This window comes from Heterocephalus glaber, unplaced genomic scaffold, assembly GCF_053883595.1.
Source record: "Heterocephalus glaber isolate CG9 unplaced genomic scaffold, H.glaber_assembly_v1.0 deba00001058, whole genome shotgun sequence".
NCBI lineage: Eukaryota > Metazoa > Chordata > Mammalia > Rodentia > Bathyergidae > Heterocephalus > Heterocephalus glaber.
The window spans coordinates 41,217-58,518 of record NW_028258184.1 but is presented as its reverse complement, the minus strand read 5'-3'; the positions used below and the strand labels follow the sequence as shown (position 1 = coordinate 58,518).

The 17,302-nt window shown below is 37.9% G+C and overlaps 1 protein-coding gene across 1 annotated transcript in view; it reads left to right on the top strand.

The window, feature by feature from the left end:
- Nucleotides 1-17,302, top strand: part of Pms1 (PMS1 homolog 1, mismatch repair system component) — a 64,699-nt gene that overhangs the window by 6,181 nt on the left and 41,216 nt on the right. Inside the window, exons 3-4 of the mRNA XM_087209593.1 lie at nt 3,125-3,276; nt 6,402-6,584. Of these exons, the coding sequence (XP_087065719.1) occupies nt 3,125-3,276; nt 6,402-6,584 (335 nt within the window). The remainder of the gene's footprint in view (nt 1-3,124; nt 3,277-6,401; nt 6,585-17,302) is intronic.

Sequence of the window (17,302 nt, the reverse complement as noted above, 5' to 3'; positions counted from 1 at the left end):
ATGACTAGTTTTTGCAGAAGGATTGAAGTGATTTGCTTCAGTTTACATTTAATAAAGATGAACCCCAAGACTTATTTCTTAGCCTCTGGTCTGTCTTTCTGCTGTGCCAGTCAGCTTTGCCTTATGTTTAGCAAAATATATAATGAATTGTGACCATTTACCACCCTCAGAAGCCAGTATGTCGCCTCTTCCCAGAAATGTGTCCCTTAAACGTCTGTGTACGGCAATGCCTATACTCCATTTCTTGCTCTCAGTTACTGTTCATGTGACTGTTTATGTTGCCTGAGAAAGAATCCTAAACTGACCTCTCTGTTTTGTTTTCACACTGCTGTTTTACTTGGAACTATATTTCACGGGATCAAATCATCATACAAGCATGTAACTAGTCATGTTAAATTAAGGAAGTGGTAGGTTGTCCGCCCCCGCCCCATCTGCCCCATTCTTTGGTCCAAGAAACTTTTTTTTTTTTTTTTCGGTACTAGAGGTCGAACTCAGGACCTTGCGCTTGCAAGGCAGGTGGCAGAACCACTGAGCTAAATCCCCAGCCCTAACTCTTTAACTTTTTAGGAATTGCATGTTGTTGAGCTTATGTTTATTTTCCTAAAATCTTTTCTGAAATTAGGCATTACAGTACATGCAAAGCCCCCTCCCTGAGTGTTTTAAATGAGGAATTTACATATGAAATTTTTGTGGTTTGTTTGTTTGTTTGTTTGTTTTTGGGTACCAAAGTTCTTTATTTGAAGCAATTGAACTTAAGTAGATGTTCTAGTACTGAAATTTTTGTTTTGTTTTTGATTGCTTGATCAGAGGTTTTTATAGTTGTAACAGTTACTGGCAGGGAGATTTCCATTTTCATACCGGATCTGCATTTTTTTTTTTTTTTTTTTTTTGGTACCAGGGATTGAACTCAGGACCTTGCACTTGTGAGGCAGGCAGCAGCACCACTGAGCTAAATCCCTGGCCCTGGATCAGCATATTAAGAATCTCAGATGTCAGCATACAGATTTGAGCTTAATCTTTTCAACTTTGGGGAGCCACATGATTAGAATGACATTTTAAGCAGAGTAAGGTAGAGGGCAGTTAATCTCACATGTCTGGGATCTAATTAGTTTAGATTGACAGTAACTCTAGAGGCTAAATAGCCTACCTCCAAAAGAGCTCAGTGATATAAAAAGACATCGTGACTCTTCAAAACATGTGGGTAACTAATGACATTGAAGTGAAGCTGTTAAGTCACAGGACTGACCACGTCCCAAGGTGGCAGCACTATGTGATCATTGCCAGCCACGCAGACCATCCATTACATTCATTGTAGCACAGTTGTCCTTCGCATTCTTCAGTTGCTAACACAGTGTGATTTATTAACTAAATGTTTTTTTATTAATAAATTTTATTTTATCCCTCCCCCCCAACCCCCTCTCCTCCCTTTAAATGTTGGTTTATAAAATTTTTTTATGGTGCTAGCAATAGAACCCTTGCACATGGTAGGCAAACATTCTACTACTGAGGCACATCCCAGCCCAATGTTCTGTTTATAAGAAATCACGTTAGAACACATTTGTCTCCATGATTCCAATATTTATGTGCCTTCAGCAGTCTACTTAATCATCAGGACATTTAAGGGAATGCATTTAAGGTAAAATCTCTAGAAGTACCTGAGTTAGTCCCACAGTTTTTTTTTTTTTTTCACGTCTGTTGACCTAGGAGAAAAAAACAACAAAACGAGTGATTCTCAAAAGAATAATATTTATTTGGTAACAGCTTTGCAATGGGAACTGCAGAGCATTGCAGTGGAGATATACATGCCAGAGTAAATTGGATATATTCAAAAAAGTTAAGAGAGAAGTTTTGAAAGACAAAATTGAGGGTTACATCAGGTACTTTAAAACAAAAATCCATGATGACAGTGAATAATAGCAGTGGCTTCAGGCCAAGGTTGAACAGCCAGTTGCTGGCTCCTTGTAAGGACGTTTTGTGTAACATTTCAATGGCTTGTGATTTTCAGGGAGTATTTTGTGACAGTTCCTGTAAGGCAATCATGTATAACACTCTTTCCTTCATAACCTCCTGATTTCATTTACGTGTTTTGGTAAGTTGACACAAGCAGCTCTGATTGGATCCTGACAACTTTTATATTTCTTTCATACCTCTTAAGTGATCATAATAATAATTACAGCTTTTACATAGTGCTTCCTTTTCTTGATTTAGAGGATTAAATGTGATCCCATATATAAAGTGCACTTAATAAATGGTAGTTGTTCTTGTAGTAATCATCATTTTAACTAATAGGCATGTCGACCAATGGTCCAGTGTCATGGAGGCTAACTAGGAGATTGTATAGTGTCAGGAGACTGAACCAGAAAGGAAGCTCTAGGGCCGGGGATTTAGCTCAGTGGCTCTGCTACCTGCCTCCAAAGCACAGGGTCCCAAGTTCAATCCCTGGTACCAAAAAAAGAGAGGAAGATCTAGGGCTGGGAGTGTAGCTCAGTGATGGAGTGTGTGCCCAAGTTCCTGGATTTAATCCTCAGCGTCCCTCCCCCCAAGAAAAAGGAAGGACTAAATGTACCAGACACCAAGGGAAGGATTGATGGGATTTAGGAGTTGATCAGATTAGATTCTGAGTAAGTGGATATTTGTCATTGGAATACCTTGAGTTTGAGCTAGTCATCTCAGCAGGCAGTTGGAAATACCAGATTGAAATTTAGTAGAAAAGTCAGACTGTAGATAAGCAGCTGTAGTCACAGAAATTAGAAAAACTTTTTTTATATTATTGTGGGGTTTTTGTACCTGCTCTAGTCATTTTTATTTATTAGAGGTAATTATATTACAAAGTAGAGGAAGTATTGAGTGACTTACCTGTATTTAAGTCTAAGTTCTGCCTCTTAATAACTGGATGACCTTGGACAAGTTTTCTTCAGTCCTCTTTTAAAAAGACATGATAGTAGCACCTCTTTCAAAGCATACTGGTAAGATAATTAATACTGTATATGCTTAAACTAGAGCCTAGCATACAGTAAGGCTCAATAAATGTGAGCTGTTTCTATTATTATTATTGTATCATTATTATTGCTGTCTGTACTATTAGAAATGCTTGTCTTTTATAAATTTCATATTTATCTTTTAGATACTGTGCTAAAAACTAGAATGAAACAGTTGCCTGCAGCAACAGTTCGCCTCCTTTCAAGTTCCCAGATAATCACTTCTGTGGTCAGTGTTGTAAAAGAACTGGTTGAAAACTCCTTGGATGCTGGTGCCACAAGCATAGATGTGAAACTGGTGAGTGTCCTTGGGAAGCCAGATGTCCTTAAAGCAAAAAGGGCCTGACAGATGTTTTCTTCTTTCTTCTAGTAACTTTCTTTTCTTTCTGTGTACTAGTAAATCATTCTTAGGACATTAGACTTTTTGTCTTAATAGCAAATTCTTAAAAACTAAATTTTAATTTAAGTCGACAGTTTGGTAACACTAAAGGACATTGTAAGAAGAACACATGCTTTGGGACTTTATCACTTAAAATATCAATTTAATGTATTTTGTGGTATTTACTCTTAATTATTTGTATTTACTTTTTTTATGTATTCCTTTTTGTACTTTAGTTTTCCTATGTCGTTTCAGAACTACTCAAAGTTCACATTTTTAAGTGCTGAGTATTAAATCGTGCATTAATATTGTCTTACTGCACTCATTACGATTTATTGTAATTAATTTGCATATCCATTTCCACTGTTACAAATTGTAAGCTCATAGGGGTAAGGTCTATATTTTATTTATTTGTGCATCCTTCGTTCCTGGCCAGTACCTAGTAAATGGTAGGAAAGTGTTTGATTGAATGTAAGAATACATGTACACTTATTAAAATCTAATTATCATTTTGGTTATGTGGGACTTGTCTGTAATCCCAGCACTCTAGGAGGCAGAGGCAGGAGAATCACAAGTTCAAGCCCAGCCTGGGCAATTTACTGAGGCCCTGCCTCAAAATAAAATAAAATAAAGAATTGGGGCTGTAGTTCAGTGTGAAGGCCCTGGGTTCAGTCACCAATACCACGAAAACCAAAACAATCTGATTATCAGGTGTTTACATTATTTGTGATATTATGTGATTGGGCCTTACGCTGATAGTATTTTTGTAGGAAAGGGATCTAACCTTTTCCTATCAGTTTAGATTCTATGATATAGCTATAAAATGAGCCACTTATAAAAACTGTATGTTAACAGCTAGTAAATACCCATTTTGCAAATCATGCAGTGTTCTGAAAAATTGTTCCAGGTCACGTAATTATTAAATAGTGGAGCTGAGATTAGACTCTGTCTTTGTGACTTGAATAGCCCTTCAAAATCTTTTCTGTATGGCAGTAGGTTTTACAATGTATAGGTGCAGCAGATTAATTTACAGATTAGACATCCTCCAGGCTCCATCGAAAAACTTCACATTTTAGGTGAAGCTTGAAAATTTGCATTTCTGACGTGTTTCTAGTTGATGCTGAACCCGTTGTACCAGGGAACACACTTTGAGAGCTGCTCTTCTATACCATATCAAACCTGGGTTGTGTTTTTAAGTAATGTAAGGTTTATAAACATGAGAAAAAATGTATTGAGTTAAATCTGAAGAAAGACAGTTTTTCTTAGATGTTTCATATAATCAGTTCAGTGTGGTTTGAGTACAGTTGATAGTTTAGAGTATTATATCATTGTATCGGTCAGACTTCACTTAAGAGTCTTAGGCAGACAAACATCTTGTTCTTTTTTCATTTTTACTTTTGTTGTTTTATTTCTTTTTGGGGGGGGTACAGGGGATTGAACTCGGGACCTTGTGCTTGCGAGGCAGGCGGTGGAACCACTGAGCTAAATCCCTGGCCCTGTTGTTTTATTTCTTAAAATGTATGTCTTATTTTTAAACATCTCTGGAAGGAAAATAATTTAGAATAATGTTAACAAGCCAACCTAAATACTCTATCAAAGTATATTAAACATAACTTTGCTATGTATTTTAGTCTTTTAATGTATCTTTGTTGTAGAATTTTAAACAATTCAAGGTGGGCCTGATGGCAGAAGCCTGTAATCCCAATACTGTGGAAGGCTGAGAGAGGAAATCAAAAGTTCAAGCCCAGTCTGGGCCTCTTAGTGAGACCTTGTTGCAAAATAAAAAAATTTTGAAAGGACTGGGTGTGAAATCTAGAGTTTAATCTCCTAAACCACGTACATAAACAGTTCAGCTGGGCTGCTTTACATGATAAGATCTGTTCTATAATGAGTTTGTACAACATATGTTGTCATAATTAAATGTGTTGATAGTATTTTAAAAATTCAGAAAGATCTGTTATTTTACTCACATGTCTGTAGTTTTTATTTATGTACAAGATTTGTATTTCTCTTTTTTCCTATAAAATGAAACAGGCTGTTCCCCATATGTGAACTTAATTTTACTTTAAGAACCAAGGGGCTAAATCTTATGTTCTACCTCCATAATCCCTTGTGTATATAATTTATCTTAAAATATACATATACAGTATTATGTACTTCTAGGTTATTAGAAAGATGTGATGTTTTATAATACAAAGTGAACATAATGCTAGGAAGATTTTTTTTTTCTCCTTCGTAATTGTACCTGTGGCCATACACAAAACTTTGTGGAGTCAGAAGTTGGCTATCAAGTTTAGAATATTGTATTCCTAGAAAGTGTGATCATTATAGAAATTTAGATTTTGTTATTGTGTATGTATAATTTAGAATTAGGATGTATAAGTAAGATATAAATCGAGTCTGTTTTCTTAATTTTCAAATTAAAAACTTGCTGAGTTTGCCAAATTAGGTGTGTTATTCTCCACAGTTTTCTGTTTGGTGATATTTGAAAGAAATTTAGAAAGTTATAGGCTAGACTTGAACTTGGCAATCCTCCTGCCTCGTCCTCTCAGAGTTGTGGGATTGTGGGCATGCACCACCATGCCCAGCTAATGTAAAAGCTTTTATGAAAACAAGGGAGAAAGTATTAAAAATCAGGTTGAATAATGATGATTGCTGTAGTCTTGGTGGGTAGAAGAGGCAGTGTTTGCTAGTGCTGGGTTGTTGTTTTATTTTATTTGGGGGATTATATATATACAAAAAGATGTGTGTGTATGCGCTCGTGAGCGTGTGTATGTCAGAAGAATTGATAGTGAAACAACTAAAAGAACCTGTTCAGATCAGACTGACTTCCTTATTTTGACCTGAGTCCAAAGAAAACCAGGAACTTGCTCATTGTACCTTGACTAGGAATTCGTGGAGCTAAAGGGATTTGAATTCTGATTTCCATCATATAATCCTTCAATAAAGGTAAATAGGTGAGCAAAGTGTTTCATTTGTGTTTCTGTTTCTGTGATCATAGTTTACTGTTTTTATATAGTAAAAGCATTTCTGGCTTCATACAGGAGAACTATGGGTTTGATAAAGTTGAGGTCCGAGACAACGGTGAAGGTATCAAGGCTGTGGACACCCCGGTGATGGCTGTGAAATACTACACTTCCAAAATAAACAGTCATGAGGATCTTGGCAACTTGAGAGCCTCTGGTTTTCGTGGGGAAGCACTGGGGTCAATTTGTTGTATAGCTGAGGTAAGGTAATTTATATTGTTTTTTTAGTGATTTCATCATTACAGAATATTAGAATTAAAAGTAATCTAGTATTTGGTAAAGTATGTTTTCAAATTTTAAAAAATTTATGGTACAATATACTTATAAAATTTGCACCAGATTTACACCATTTTCGGGTGTACAATTGAGTACATTCACATTTTATACCCTTAAGAACAGTGTACATCTTCAGAACTTTTTCATCATTCCAAACTAAAACCCTTTAAGCAGTAGCTTCCCCGTCCCTTCCACTTCATCTCATCCCTGTAATCACTGTTCTACTTTTCATCTCTTTGAATCTTCTGTTGGAAGTGTGTCATGTAAGTAGAATCATACAGTATTTGTCCTTTTGGGTCTGGCCTGTGTCTGGCCTTGCAGAATGTCTTTAAGTTTTGTGCATGTTGTAATGCTATCAGAATTTCATTCCTTTAGGTATTGGTTTGTTTGTTTGTTTTATTTTTTCAGTACTTAGGATTGAACCTAGGGTCTTTGGATTGAGCAGCATCCCCACCCTCCTTAAAAATTTTTTTGAGACAGGGTGTCACTAGTTTGCTCAGTTGCCTGGGCTGGGCTGGAAATTGGCAATCCTCCTGCTTCGGCCTCCTAAGGTGTTTGGATTACAAGTGTGTGTCACCATGCCTGGCTTTTTAAATGGCCAAATAGTATGACATTTATAGATATACCACATTTTGTTTATCCACTATCTGTTTTTGTTGGTAGACACTTGGGGTACTTCTTCCTTTTGGCTCTGTGAATAAGGTTGCTGTGAACATGGATATATAAATATCTCTTCCAATCCTTGAGTTCACCTTTTGGGTATATACCCAGAAGTGGACTTGCTATGTCACATGCTAATTCTATCTCTAGTTTTTTGAGGATCAGCAGCATTTATTTGGCAGGGTAGAAAAGAATATAGTTTAGTGACCCATTGGATTGGGAAAAAGATGAATTTAGAAACATAAACATTTAACTGGAGCACTTCTCAGCCTTTACTGAAGCATAATTTGTGAGTCTCTAAGGATAGAGGTTTATCGTAGGTACATTTCCCTATACCTGCTTAATCATATTACTGGTTTTGTTCTGCAGGATAGAATCTGGAAATCCCACTCTGGTCAGTACACATAATGAGGCTGAGATCTAGAAACATGACTTGACTTGTCCTAAACCATAGATATTTCGGTCAGATTGGATCCCAGAACTTTACACTTCTGACTGCTGCTAGTTAGGTGTTTGTAATGTGTATCAACCATCTACTAAAGTGCCTGACACACTCAGTTTGTTTAGATTTTTGTTTTTGTTTTTGTTTTTTGAGACAGAGTCTCGCTCTATAATTCAGGCTGGCCTTGAACCAGCCATGTAGCCCAGGCTGGTCTCAAACTCATGGTGATCCTCCTGCCTCAGCCTCCCCAGACGTGACAGTATCACAGTCCTGTGCCACCACACCAGAGTCACTCTCAGTTGTTTTATAGCAATTATACTGCACTACCTCTGCCTCACATTTTATAACTAGTTTGTGCCAAAGCCCATCTACAAGCTCAATTTCTTCATTTTCATTTATCTCCACTGTGTTTTGAGTACATAACTTTACGAGTTTCTTTGTGCTATACTCTTACGCTGTGGGTGTAGGGATTGTTTTGTGGTGTGACAGTATCTGTGGGCAATAGGAAATTGTGAGGGTCTCCTTAGTTAATAAAGTTTGCCCAGTGGTCATGTACTACTTCATTTGTGCTGAGGCTGAAAGACCCTGTATAGGTGGTAATGTCAAGTGCAGTAAAGTGATAGTGTTTTATATCTCTTGTCTAGAAAAAGTGGCGTGGGTGAGAGATATTGTTGCTAGCTCCTGTTCTGGTCTTTGAACATCCATTTAGTATCCTGATAGTTTCAGCACTGGTATGTTCTCCAGACCCACTGTGGCCTTCCTTTGTCTTTCTGCCCTTAAAGTGGTAGCAGAATGCAGGTTTTCTCCCGTTTTATAGGTAGGATCTTAGCTAGGACCTTAGGGCTTTGTAAGGGATTGTCCTAAGTAGGCGAGAAACATTGCAGGTGTGGTGTGGTTCAAGTGGGAGATTCTGCTGCTGAAGCATAGAGAACTGGGCCCTTGCTTGTCAGCATCCCGGTAGTCAGACTCATTAAAGGAGGAAACGCACTTTTAGAGCCTCTCCCAGGATCCGACACACCATGTGCTTCTCTGTCTTACTCAGCACTTGCTCTATAGTACCCTGAGCCTTCAGGTGGGTTTTGGAGGCCTGGAGGGTACAAGTGGGCATTGCCTGTCATTCTTCTAGAGAGTGTGTGGGAACCTACACCCCAAATCTTACACAAAAAGTCTGTTTTTAAAATGACGTGGGATTTGTACCAGGGAACGTCTGAACCTCCCAGTAGTAGCAGTACTGATGTTTGAACGCTCATTGGCCATTTTAGAACACAGATACGGTATATGAATTTTTTAGCCATTGTCCAAACTGGAAGATAGCCTTTAGGGTTTATTTTGGTATTATTTTGGTCAGAAAAGATGCAGTTTCGTATGTACAAGATGTATATAACCTTCCAGAGCTGAAATTGGTTATAATCAGCTTGGCCTGCTAGGTGGCAGCAGCATACTTAGTCTTTATGAATGTTTTACAGGAAACATGACAAATCTTCACTGTAGTTCTGATTTTACATGGCAGTTTTATGTTTCTCCATGGTTACGATCTTGTTTATTTGTTTACATAGGCCCATTTGATAATCCACATTTGTCATTTTGTCCTTTTTTTGAGGCATTCAAGTGGATTTGAGTACAAATAGTATAATATTATTCATCAGAATTTCAAAAGAATTGTCAAAAGTATCACAATAATAGAAAACCATGAACTTCATAAGCAGTTGAAGCTTACAGTGTACACATTATAGTGCCAAGTATTTGTTTACCCTTAAAAATATTAGCAGACCATTTTATGGAATCCCCCATCTTGCAGATCTTTGGGAAACCACATATAATCTGCCTGTGTTTGAGTGTGAGCACAGGAACACACCCACGTGCAACACAATGGAGGTAGGTCTGTGTAGTCATTCTGCGCAGGATCAGACCATTATCGGGACCCAGCAGCTTCTCTCGTGTCTCCTCCCTGTCAGTACTCCTAGAGATAAGCCCCCTTCTGGCCTCCATCAACACAGACTAGTTCTGCCTGTTAAACTTGATACTTGATATATAAATGTACTATCGATTACCTGGTTTAAAATACCTAATGTAGAGAATTTAAGAGGGAAAAGGTTCATTTTGCCTCCCAGTTTCAAAGGTTTCAGTCCATGGTCGGCTGGCTCCAAGGCAGAAACGATGGCAGAGGAAATCTCCCTCAAGGTAGCCAGGAAGCAGAGTGAGAGGAAAAGAGCCAGAGAAAAGAAGGGCTGGGAACTAGAGTGTCCCCTTTTAGGTCATGCCTCCTGTACCCGCTTCCTCTTCACTACGCCCGCCCTCCGAGCAGCGCTCCTGCTGTGAGCTCATCTATAATGAGTATAGTAATGTTAGTGCCCTCATGATCTCATCGCCTTCCCAAAGCCCACCTCTGAACACGTGAGCCTTTGGGGAGACAGTTTTCATCTAAGCCATTGCATAGCATATATTATTTTGTCACAAGAGTTTTTGATGGTGATTTATGTTTGTATCTAAAAGCTAGTGGTGGCACACAGCTGTAATCTCAGCACTCTGGGAGGCTGAGGCAGGAGGACTGCAAGTTTGAGCACAGCCCAGGCAACTTAGTGACTTAGTGAGACCCTGCCTCAAAATAAAAAGGGCCGGAAATGTAGCTTAGTGTGAAGGCCCTGGATTCAATCCCCAGTGTTGTAAACAGAAAAAAAAAAAAAAGGAGGGTTAGAGCTGGAAAGGCCCCTGGTAGTAGTAATGGACCTTGGTAACTGTTCACATTCCCCACTAGAGGGCCAGGGCTGCTGAGAGTGTTGGTGACTGAAAGCTTATAGGTGACTTTCCCTCACTTCAGCTGGAGAGAGCTGCCTGGCCCGGCCATGCAGGGCCGCCCACGTCCAAAGACTGCTTGACATGGGGTTGTTGAGGCCCAGCCCCAGCTCAGGGTGGTTCTGCTCTGCCCCACAGTGCTCATTCCAGAGCACCCGCCAGTGAGTTCCTGCTCACTCCTCTGTGTCTCAGAGTCCACTTCTGGTCTCAGCCTCTCTACTGTGAAAATCTCTTCACATTACTTACTGGTGAGGAAACTGGGGCCTCGTGAAGCCAAATGCAAAACCTTCTTTCCCCACCTTGAAAACAGTCTCTAATAATGATCTAGCTGTATCTTATTGTCTGCTGTCTGCAGCCTGCTGTGCTAGCTTATTTCAGAGGAACTATGCACAGTGAAATCATGGAATATGAACATTGTGACCTATTCAGGGACAGTGTGTCCATGGCAAACCAAAAATTCAGTTTCAATTTCATTTCCCTCAGTACTGAGTTTTTCACAGTATGTCACTTTCTTATTAGCATGGTTAAACAGTTTAAAAGTTTAAAAATACCTTCATCTTAAAATAATAAATATTCCCAGGCTTGCATTGATAATTTCAGACAACGTAAGTTGTCAGAGTCAAATTAAATGTGGAAATACTCTGAATAGTATTTCAAAAATATAGAAAGTAATATGTTTGTCTGCATTTACATTTTACATTTAAAAAACAATTGTGTGCTGCATAAGGACCACTCAGTCAACAGTGAGTTAGACCTATGGCTGTCGTCCTGTAAGTTTATAATGGAGGTGAAAAACTCGTATCACCTAGTAACACTGAAACCGTTGGTGTACAGTGCACTACTCAGTTGGTTGTGTTAATGCTGGGGTACACAAACCAGCACTGACAGTCACGAAAGTATAACACAGTGAATTATATATGGTGCATAGTACCTAAGAATGGTAATGAGGGCCCGGGGATGTAGCTCAGTGGTGCCACTGCCGCCCGCCACCTGCCTCACAAAGGCAAGGTCCTGAGTTCAATCCCCAGTTCCAAAAAAAAAAAAAAAAAAGAATGGTGATGAATGGCTGTTACTGGGTTATATAGTCATTGTTAGTACGTTCTAGTGTACTCCTATTTAATTAAAAGAATAGTTTACTATAAAGCACTATGCTGTGTTACCCAGGCAATGGCCCCATGTATCTTGTGTTCACCTTGTTTCTTGATTGTATCATGTAGGTGAGTATAAATGCGCTCACTGGTGTTCGCATAATGATGATGTTGCAAGACCCTGTCTCAAAAAAACCTAGAAGGTAGTGAAAATTCTGTTTTGGTCTTCTGATAAAAATTTTATAAAGACTATATAGTATGTGTTATTCCATCACATAATAAGCTGCATATAATAATGGACTTCCTTTTTAAGATGATATTATAAACATACTGTAAATTATACATTCCTTCCAAAGAAACATTTAAGAAACTTATTTAAGCTTGCAGAACTGGATTTATTTATTTTTTCTTTCAGTTTTTATTGTTTATTGGTACTTTTTAGGTATACCTCATGATCACACTCATTATTGGGAGAACTGGGTTTAAATGGAGGTTAAGTTGTACCTTTGTTTTAGGAGGAAGGTAGGACTTTTTTTTTTTTATTAAAATGAGAACAAACTGAATGTCGGAATCCGGAGCCTAGTCCTAAATATCATGTTTGAATAAGAGTGTTGGCCAGATGTATGAAATAAGACTTATTTAGAGAGTCATTTTCTTCCCATCTATAAAGTGAGGATGATGATTTGAGGAACAAGTAAAATAATGCATACCGAGGAGTCTTGAATAGTGTTATGTACCATGCAGGTGAAAATTGTTTCTGCTTTGGCCTTGAATGTGAAAAGCAGTGGGCTGCTGTGTCACGCAGGTGATGAAATGATGAGTCTCGTTTATTCCCTTGTCAGCAAGCAGTGTTTCATCTCAGTGTGCAAAGGTTACGCATACGTCTCCACATTTTTGGGAAATAGTTTCTGAAACTTTATAACCATAGGTATATTCCTTCTAATTTTTATCAGAGGTCTTCATTTTGCAGCATAAGTCCATTTTTCCCTTAGAATTGGAAGTTACCCTCCGTCTTCTGTGTATGACTCATACTGTATTTGTTGATTCGTTCATCCTACATTTTTAAAGTTATTACCATGTGGATAATATTCTGACCTGTTAATTATACAGAATTTTGTGATAACACAGAATCTATAGGCTTGTTACTGTTTTATATCACATTAAACCTCCACGACGTAGGGGAGCAGAATGAGAAGCTTACTTACTGTGTTGTGAAGACGGGAACTGGGACTCCCTTATTTGTGGCCCACATAGTTTTAAAGGGCAAAGGGATGTCGCTGGCAGCATTCTGATGTTTCTGGGCCAAACAAATAACTGACTCCTTTTCCTCAGTGTAGTGTGCCTTCACTGTCCTTTAGAGACAGTAGTAGACCTTCAGTCAGAAGAAGCATGGAAAGTTTTGAAGTTGTTGGGATATTATGGTTCCTACGTGCAGCCTCCTCAAAAGCAATACACAACTCTGTTGAAAATAGTAGAGCCAGGGCCAGGATTTTCCTGTTACCAGTCTCCCTGTAATAGGGTAGCTAGAACCAAGTTCTAAAGTCAGAGTACTCACATTAGTGTTTATCTGTGGGTAGGCAGGCATACTCAACACAGAGAAGAGAGACATTTCATTCAGGCAAAAGCCTATATTTCACTCAGTCATAAAGGCCATTAATCTGCATTCTCAGATTCCTGTTTCTGTGCCATTCTTCATCTAAAAATCCGCACAGGGCTGGGGGGTGTAGCTCAGTGCTCGAGCACTTGCCAGCATGTGCCAAGCCCTGGGTTTGATTCCTAGCACCACAAAACATTACAAAAGTCAGCCTTCCTATTGCCCCAAAAGGCTTTTTTGCAATTACCTTAAATAAATTTTTGTCAAGATTTTTGCCTGATTCCTGAGTTTTAAAATTTACTTTCTAACCCAAAATTGAGGAAAACTGCTTTTCTGAAGTTTAAATGGCTTTATATAATTTTGTATTAGTACTCTAATTCCTTCAGTTTAGCTTTTATTAACTGACTAGCTAATGTAACCCATAATAAGGTCCTTTGAAGACTTCTAAAACTTCTCCTTTTCAATACTGTTTTTCTTTAAAAAAAAATTCTCTTGGCATCACTGGATTTACTCACTCACACAGTTTCTCAAATGTCTCTTCTAGGAATCACCAGTAACAGTTTTTAACATTTGAGATTCTCCTGATGATGGAGTTACTGCACCTTCACATGCAAGCTGCTGCACAGTTAATGCATTCTAAACCCATGTCTGGTCCTAAAAAAGGTTTCCTGTCCAGGATATAGGTTATTCTTTTTTGAGGGAGGGTACTAGAGATTGAATCCAGGGCCTTTGCACTGACGTACATACATCCCCAGCCCCTCCCTCCCTTTTTGAGACAAGGCTTTGCTGAGTTGCCCAGGGTGGGCTCCTAAGTTGGGACCTTGCTGCCCCAGTCTCCCAGAGTGCTGGGATTATAGGCATGCCCGGTCCTATTTCACTTTTTTATCCCTTCAGTTTATTCATGCACCCTGGAGTAAATTTACTACCCATTAGTATGTTTTAAAAGGATGAATAAGTTACTACCTTACAGAATGCTTTTAAGTGGTTAAAGAAAAATCTCATGTAACCTTATGAAGTAAGAGATCATCTTCATCTTATCGTCACTCCCCCAAAGATGATAGTGTACTCATTTATTCGGACCATCCAGAAGCCACTGGCAGAGTTAGTGCCGGAACTAAGAGTTCCAGGGCTGCCTTGCTCAGTGACACCGACTTGAGGTCAGGTGCCCAGCTCTTTAGAGAATAGAAATAAAATTCACTTGACCTTGGAATTTTGGAGAAGCAGTTGATTAAATGTAGAATTGTTTTAAAGGGACAGTTGTGGAATAATGAAACCTCAGGAAAGAGAGTATCTAGTCATTTCTGTCTTCTTTGTTTTGGATTATACTTACTAGAAGAAATCATTAATGGATACATTACAGTTGGGTTGTAGCAGGGAAGATTAAGATTAGTTACCAGGAAAACATTTTGAATTACACAGCTCTCAAGCCATGGAATTAATTTTGGAAGAGGTAGAACGGTCACAGAGTACACAGAAGTTCACAACTTTTAGATACAGCTTTTTTCCCAGTGCCCTTAGTAAGGTTTCTATGGACTTCACTCTCAGACTACGACAGGCTCTGCTAGCACATTGGGCTCGAAAAGTCATATTTTGGTGGTGGTTCTGGTATTCTTACTGAGTGCCCACATGTTCCACAGGGCCATATGGGCCCCAGTGAATCTGCTTGGTGAGGACAGAGTGACAGAACTGGCAAATGTAGATGAAAGTGAACCTGTGAGTTCCATCAGTAGAGGAAGATCTTTGTGGTTTCTAAATTATGTAGACATATTTAGGATATTCAGCTCTGCTGAGTCCAAGGATGACGAACAAAGATTACACTCAAGTCTGGTCGCTCTTGCTTACTATGTGTGGCTCCCTTCTTCCCAGTCCCCTTTGCCGTCCTTGAGCCAGCATCCCCACTCCCACTCCTGGTCTCGCGGCACAGGCGTGATTTACTATTCTTACACTTGCCTGCTAATCTTGCAAGCACGAGGGAGCTCAAATGAGTACACATGCTCTTAAATTTGTATGGCTAACATCTGAGGAAATAGTTTCTTTCTTTTTAAAATCTTTGCGGTATTTGGAGATTGAACTCAGGGTCTTTGCATTGAGCTGCACCCTCAGCCCTTTTTATTTTTGAGACAGAGTCTCAGTAAATTGTAATGTTGCCTGGGCGGAACTCGAACTTGTGATCCTTTTGCATCAGCCACCTAGACTGCTGGGATTATGGTCGTGTGCTACTATACTCAGCGAGGAAATAGTTGCATAGCGAATGAATTTCTCCCTTTTATTAATGCTCAAGTTTTTCTTTTAACTAATAAAAAATTTGCACTTAATGAGTTTAAATTTGGGTTTACGAAAAATGTGTCCGTAAAGATATATTTGTATATTTTTAACTTTTTGATCCATAAACGTTGAATACAACAATGCAGCTTTACACAAGTTGTAACAGGGGGACAGAATGATCAGTTTACCTAAGGATTATTCTTTTGTCCACAATTTATGGAAATCTGTTAAAAAACATTCCTTGGGCCAGGGATTTAGCTCAGTGGTTCCAGTGCCTGCCTCGAAAGCGCAAGTTCCCAAGTTCGATCCCCGGTACCAAAAAAAAAAAAAAAGCAAACAAAACAGATTCCTTAAATGCAGATGAAATATTTGCTTTTACATATGTAAATCATATATACACCCCAATCGCCATTTCAAATATATTGGTTTGTTTTTGTGTGTTTGAATTAAAATACTGAAAAATCAATAATTTGCAACAACAAAATATATAAGCTGCTCTATTAGTGTAACTCTTAAGAAATATTTCAAGAGAAGTAGTCATAAGAATTATCAAGTAAAACGTTTTTTATATTAAGTAAATATGTTATAATGACCAGTATTTCAAATCTCATTTGGTAGTGAACCTATTGCAATGTCTAAAATGATAATTGTACTAGAGAATTTTTTATTTCCAGGTTTTAATTACAACAAGGACAGCTGCTGATAATTTTAGCACCCAGTATGTTTTAGATGACAGTGGCCACATAATTTCTCAAAAACCTTCACATCTTGGTCAAGGTAAGAGGGTAGCTTTATAGCATTCTTTACCTTTTCTGTCTAGTTTGTTTAAAAAATGATATTATCCTCTGAATTGAGATGTATTGTTTTGGACCTGATAAAATCTAGTTAAAGTGAATGTTCAACCTTTAGTTATGAACCTCTCAAATACTCAAGAGGAGTTACGTTAGGGACCGTGCACAACGCTGTATTAGTCTGTGCAAAAACTATCAGAGCATTTATTTTCCTATTGCTGGGTTGCCAGTGTCATCTTTAAATATGAAGGACAGTATTCTATTGAAACACCTAAAACATCATGGAGTTTTGACAGTGATAATAAACCACAGTATTAAGGTGATATGATTATGTAATAATTTAAAATATATTTCTTTATGGAAAATTTCAAACATATGCAGAAGTAACAGGAAAGTATATGCATGGCTGTTTAAACAATTAACAACTACTTGACAAGAACCTTTTTTCTAATACCCTAACATATCTTCTTTCTCTGTATTATTTTGAGGAGAATAAGTATATTAATTCTTATTCCTGCTTACGGTGTAATTCTTTTTCTTTTTCATACTGGGGATCAAACTCAGGTCCTTCCGCTTGTGAGGCAGGCAGTGTACAGTGTAATTCTTAAGTTGTCTTATATGTAATTTTCTTGCATTTTATTATAAATTCATATTTAATTTTGTTTCCTCATTATAATTTATCAAAGTCCTTTATTTTTCCTATGGTTTCTTCCAGTTTAAGCATTAAATTATTAGATTTATTTTTTTGCAAATACTTCTGTCTTCATTGAAATACATTTTCTGATATCTTAATTCTTATGTCAAATTTGCTCACTCTTATTTTATAAAACCTCAGCATAGTTACAATTAGGGACTATGTTTCCTAAAAAAAAAAAATAGTAGTTTTTTCCTCATTTATTCTGATAATGAAAATGAGTTCAAGTCTAGTGTGATGTATAATAATAAATATTATACACATTTTAATTAAAATCGAGTATAATTCTTTTACTATATGTTGAACAGTAGGACAA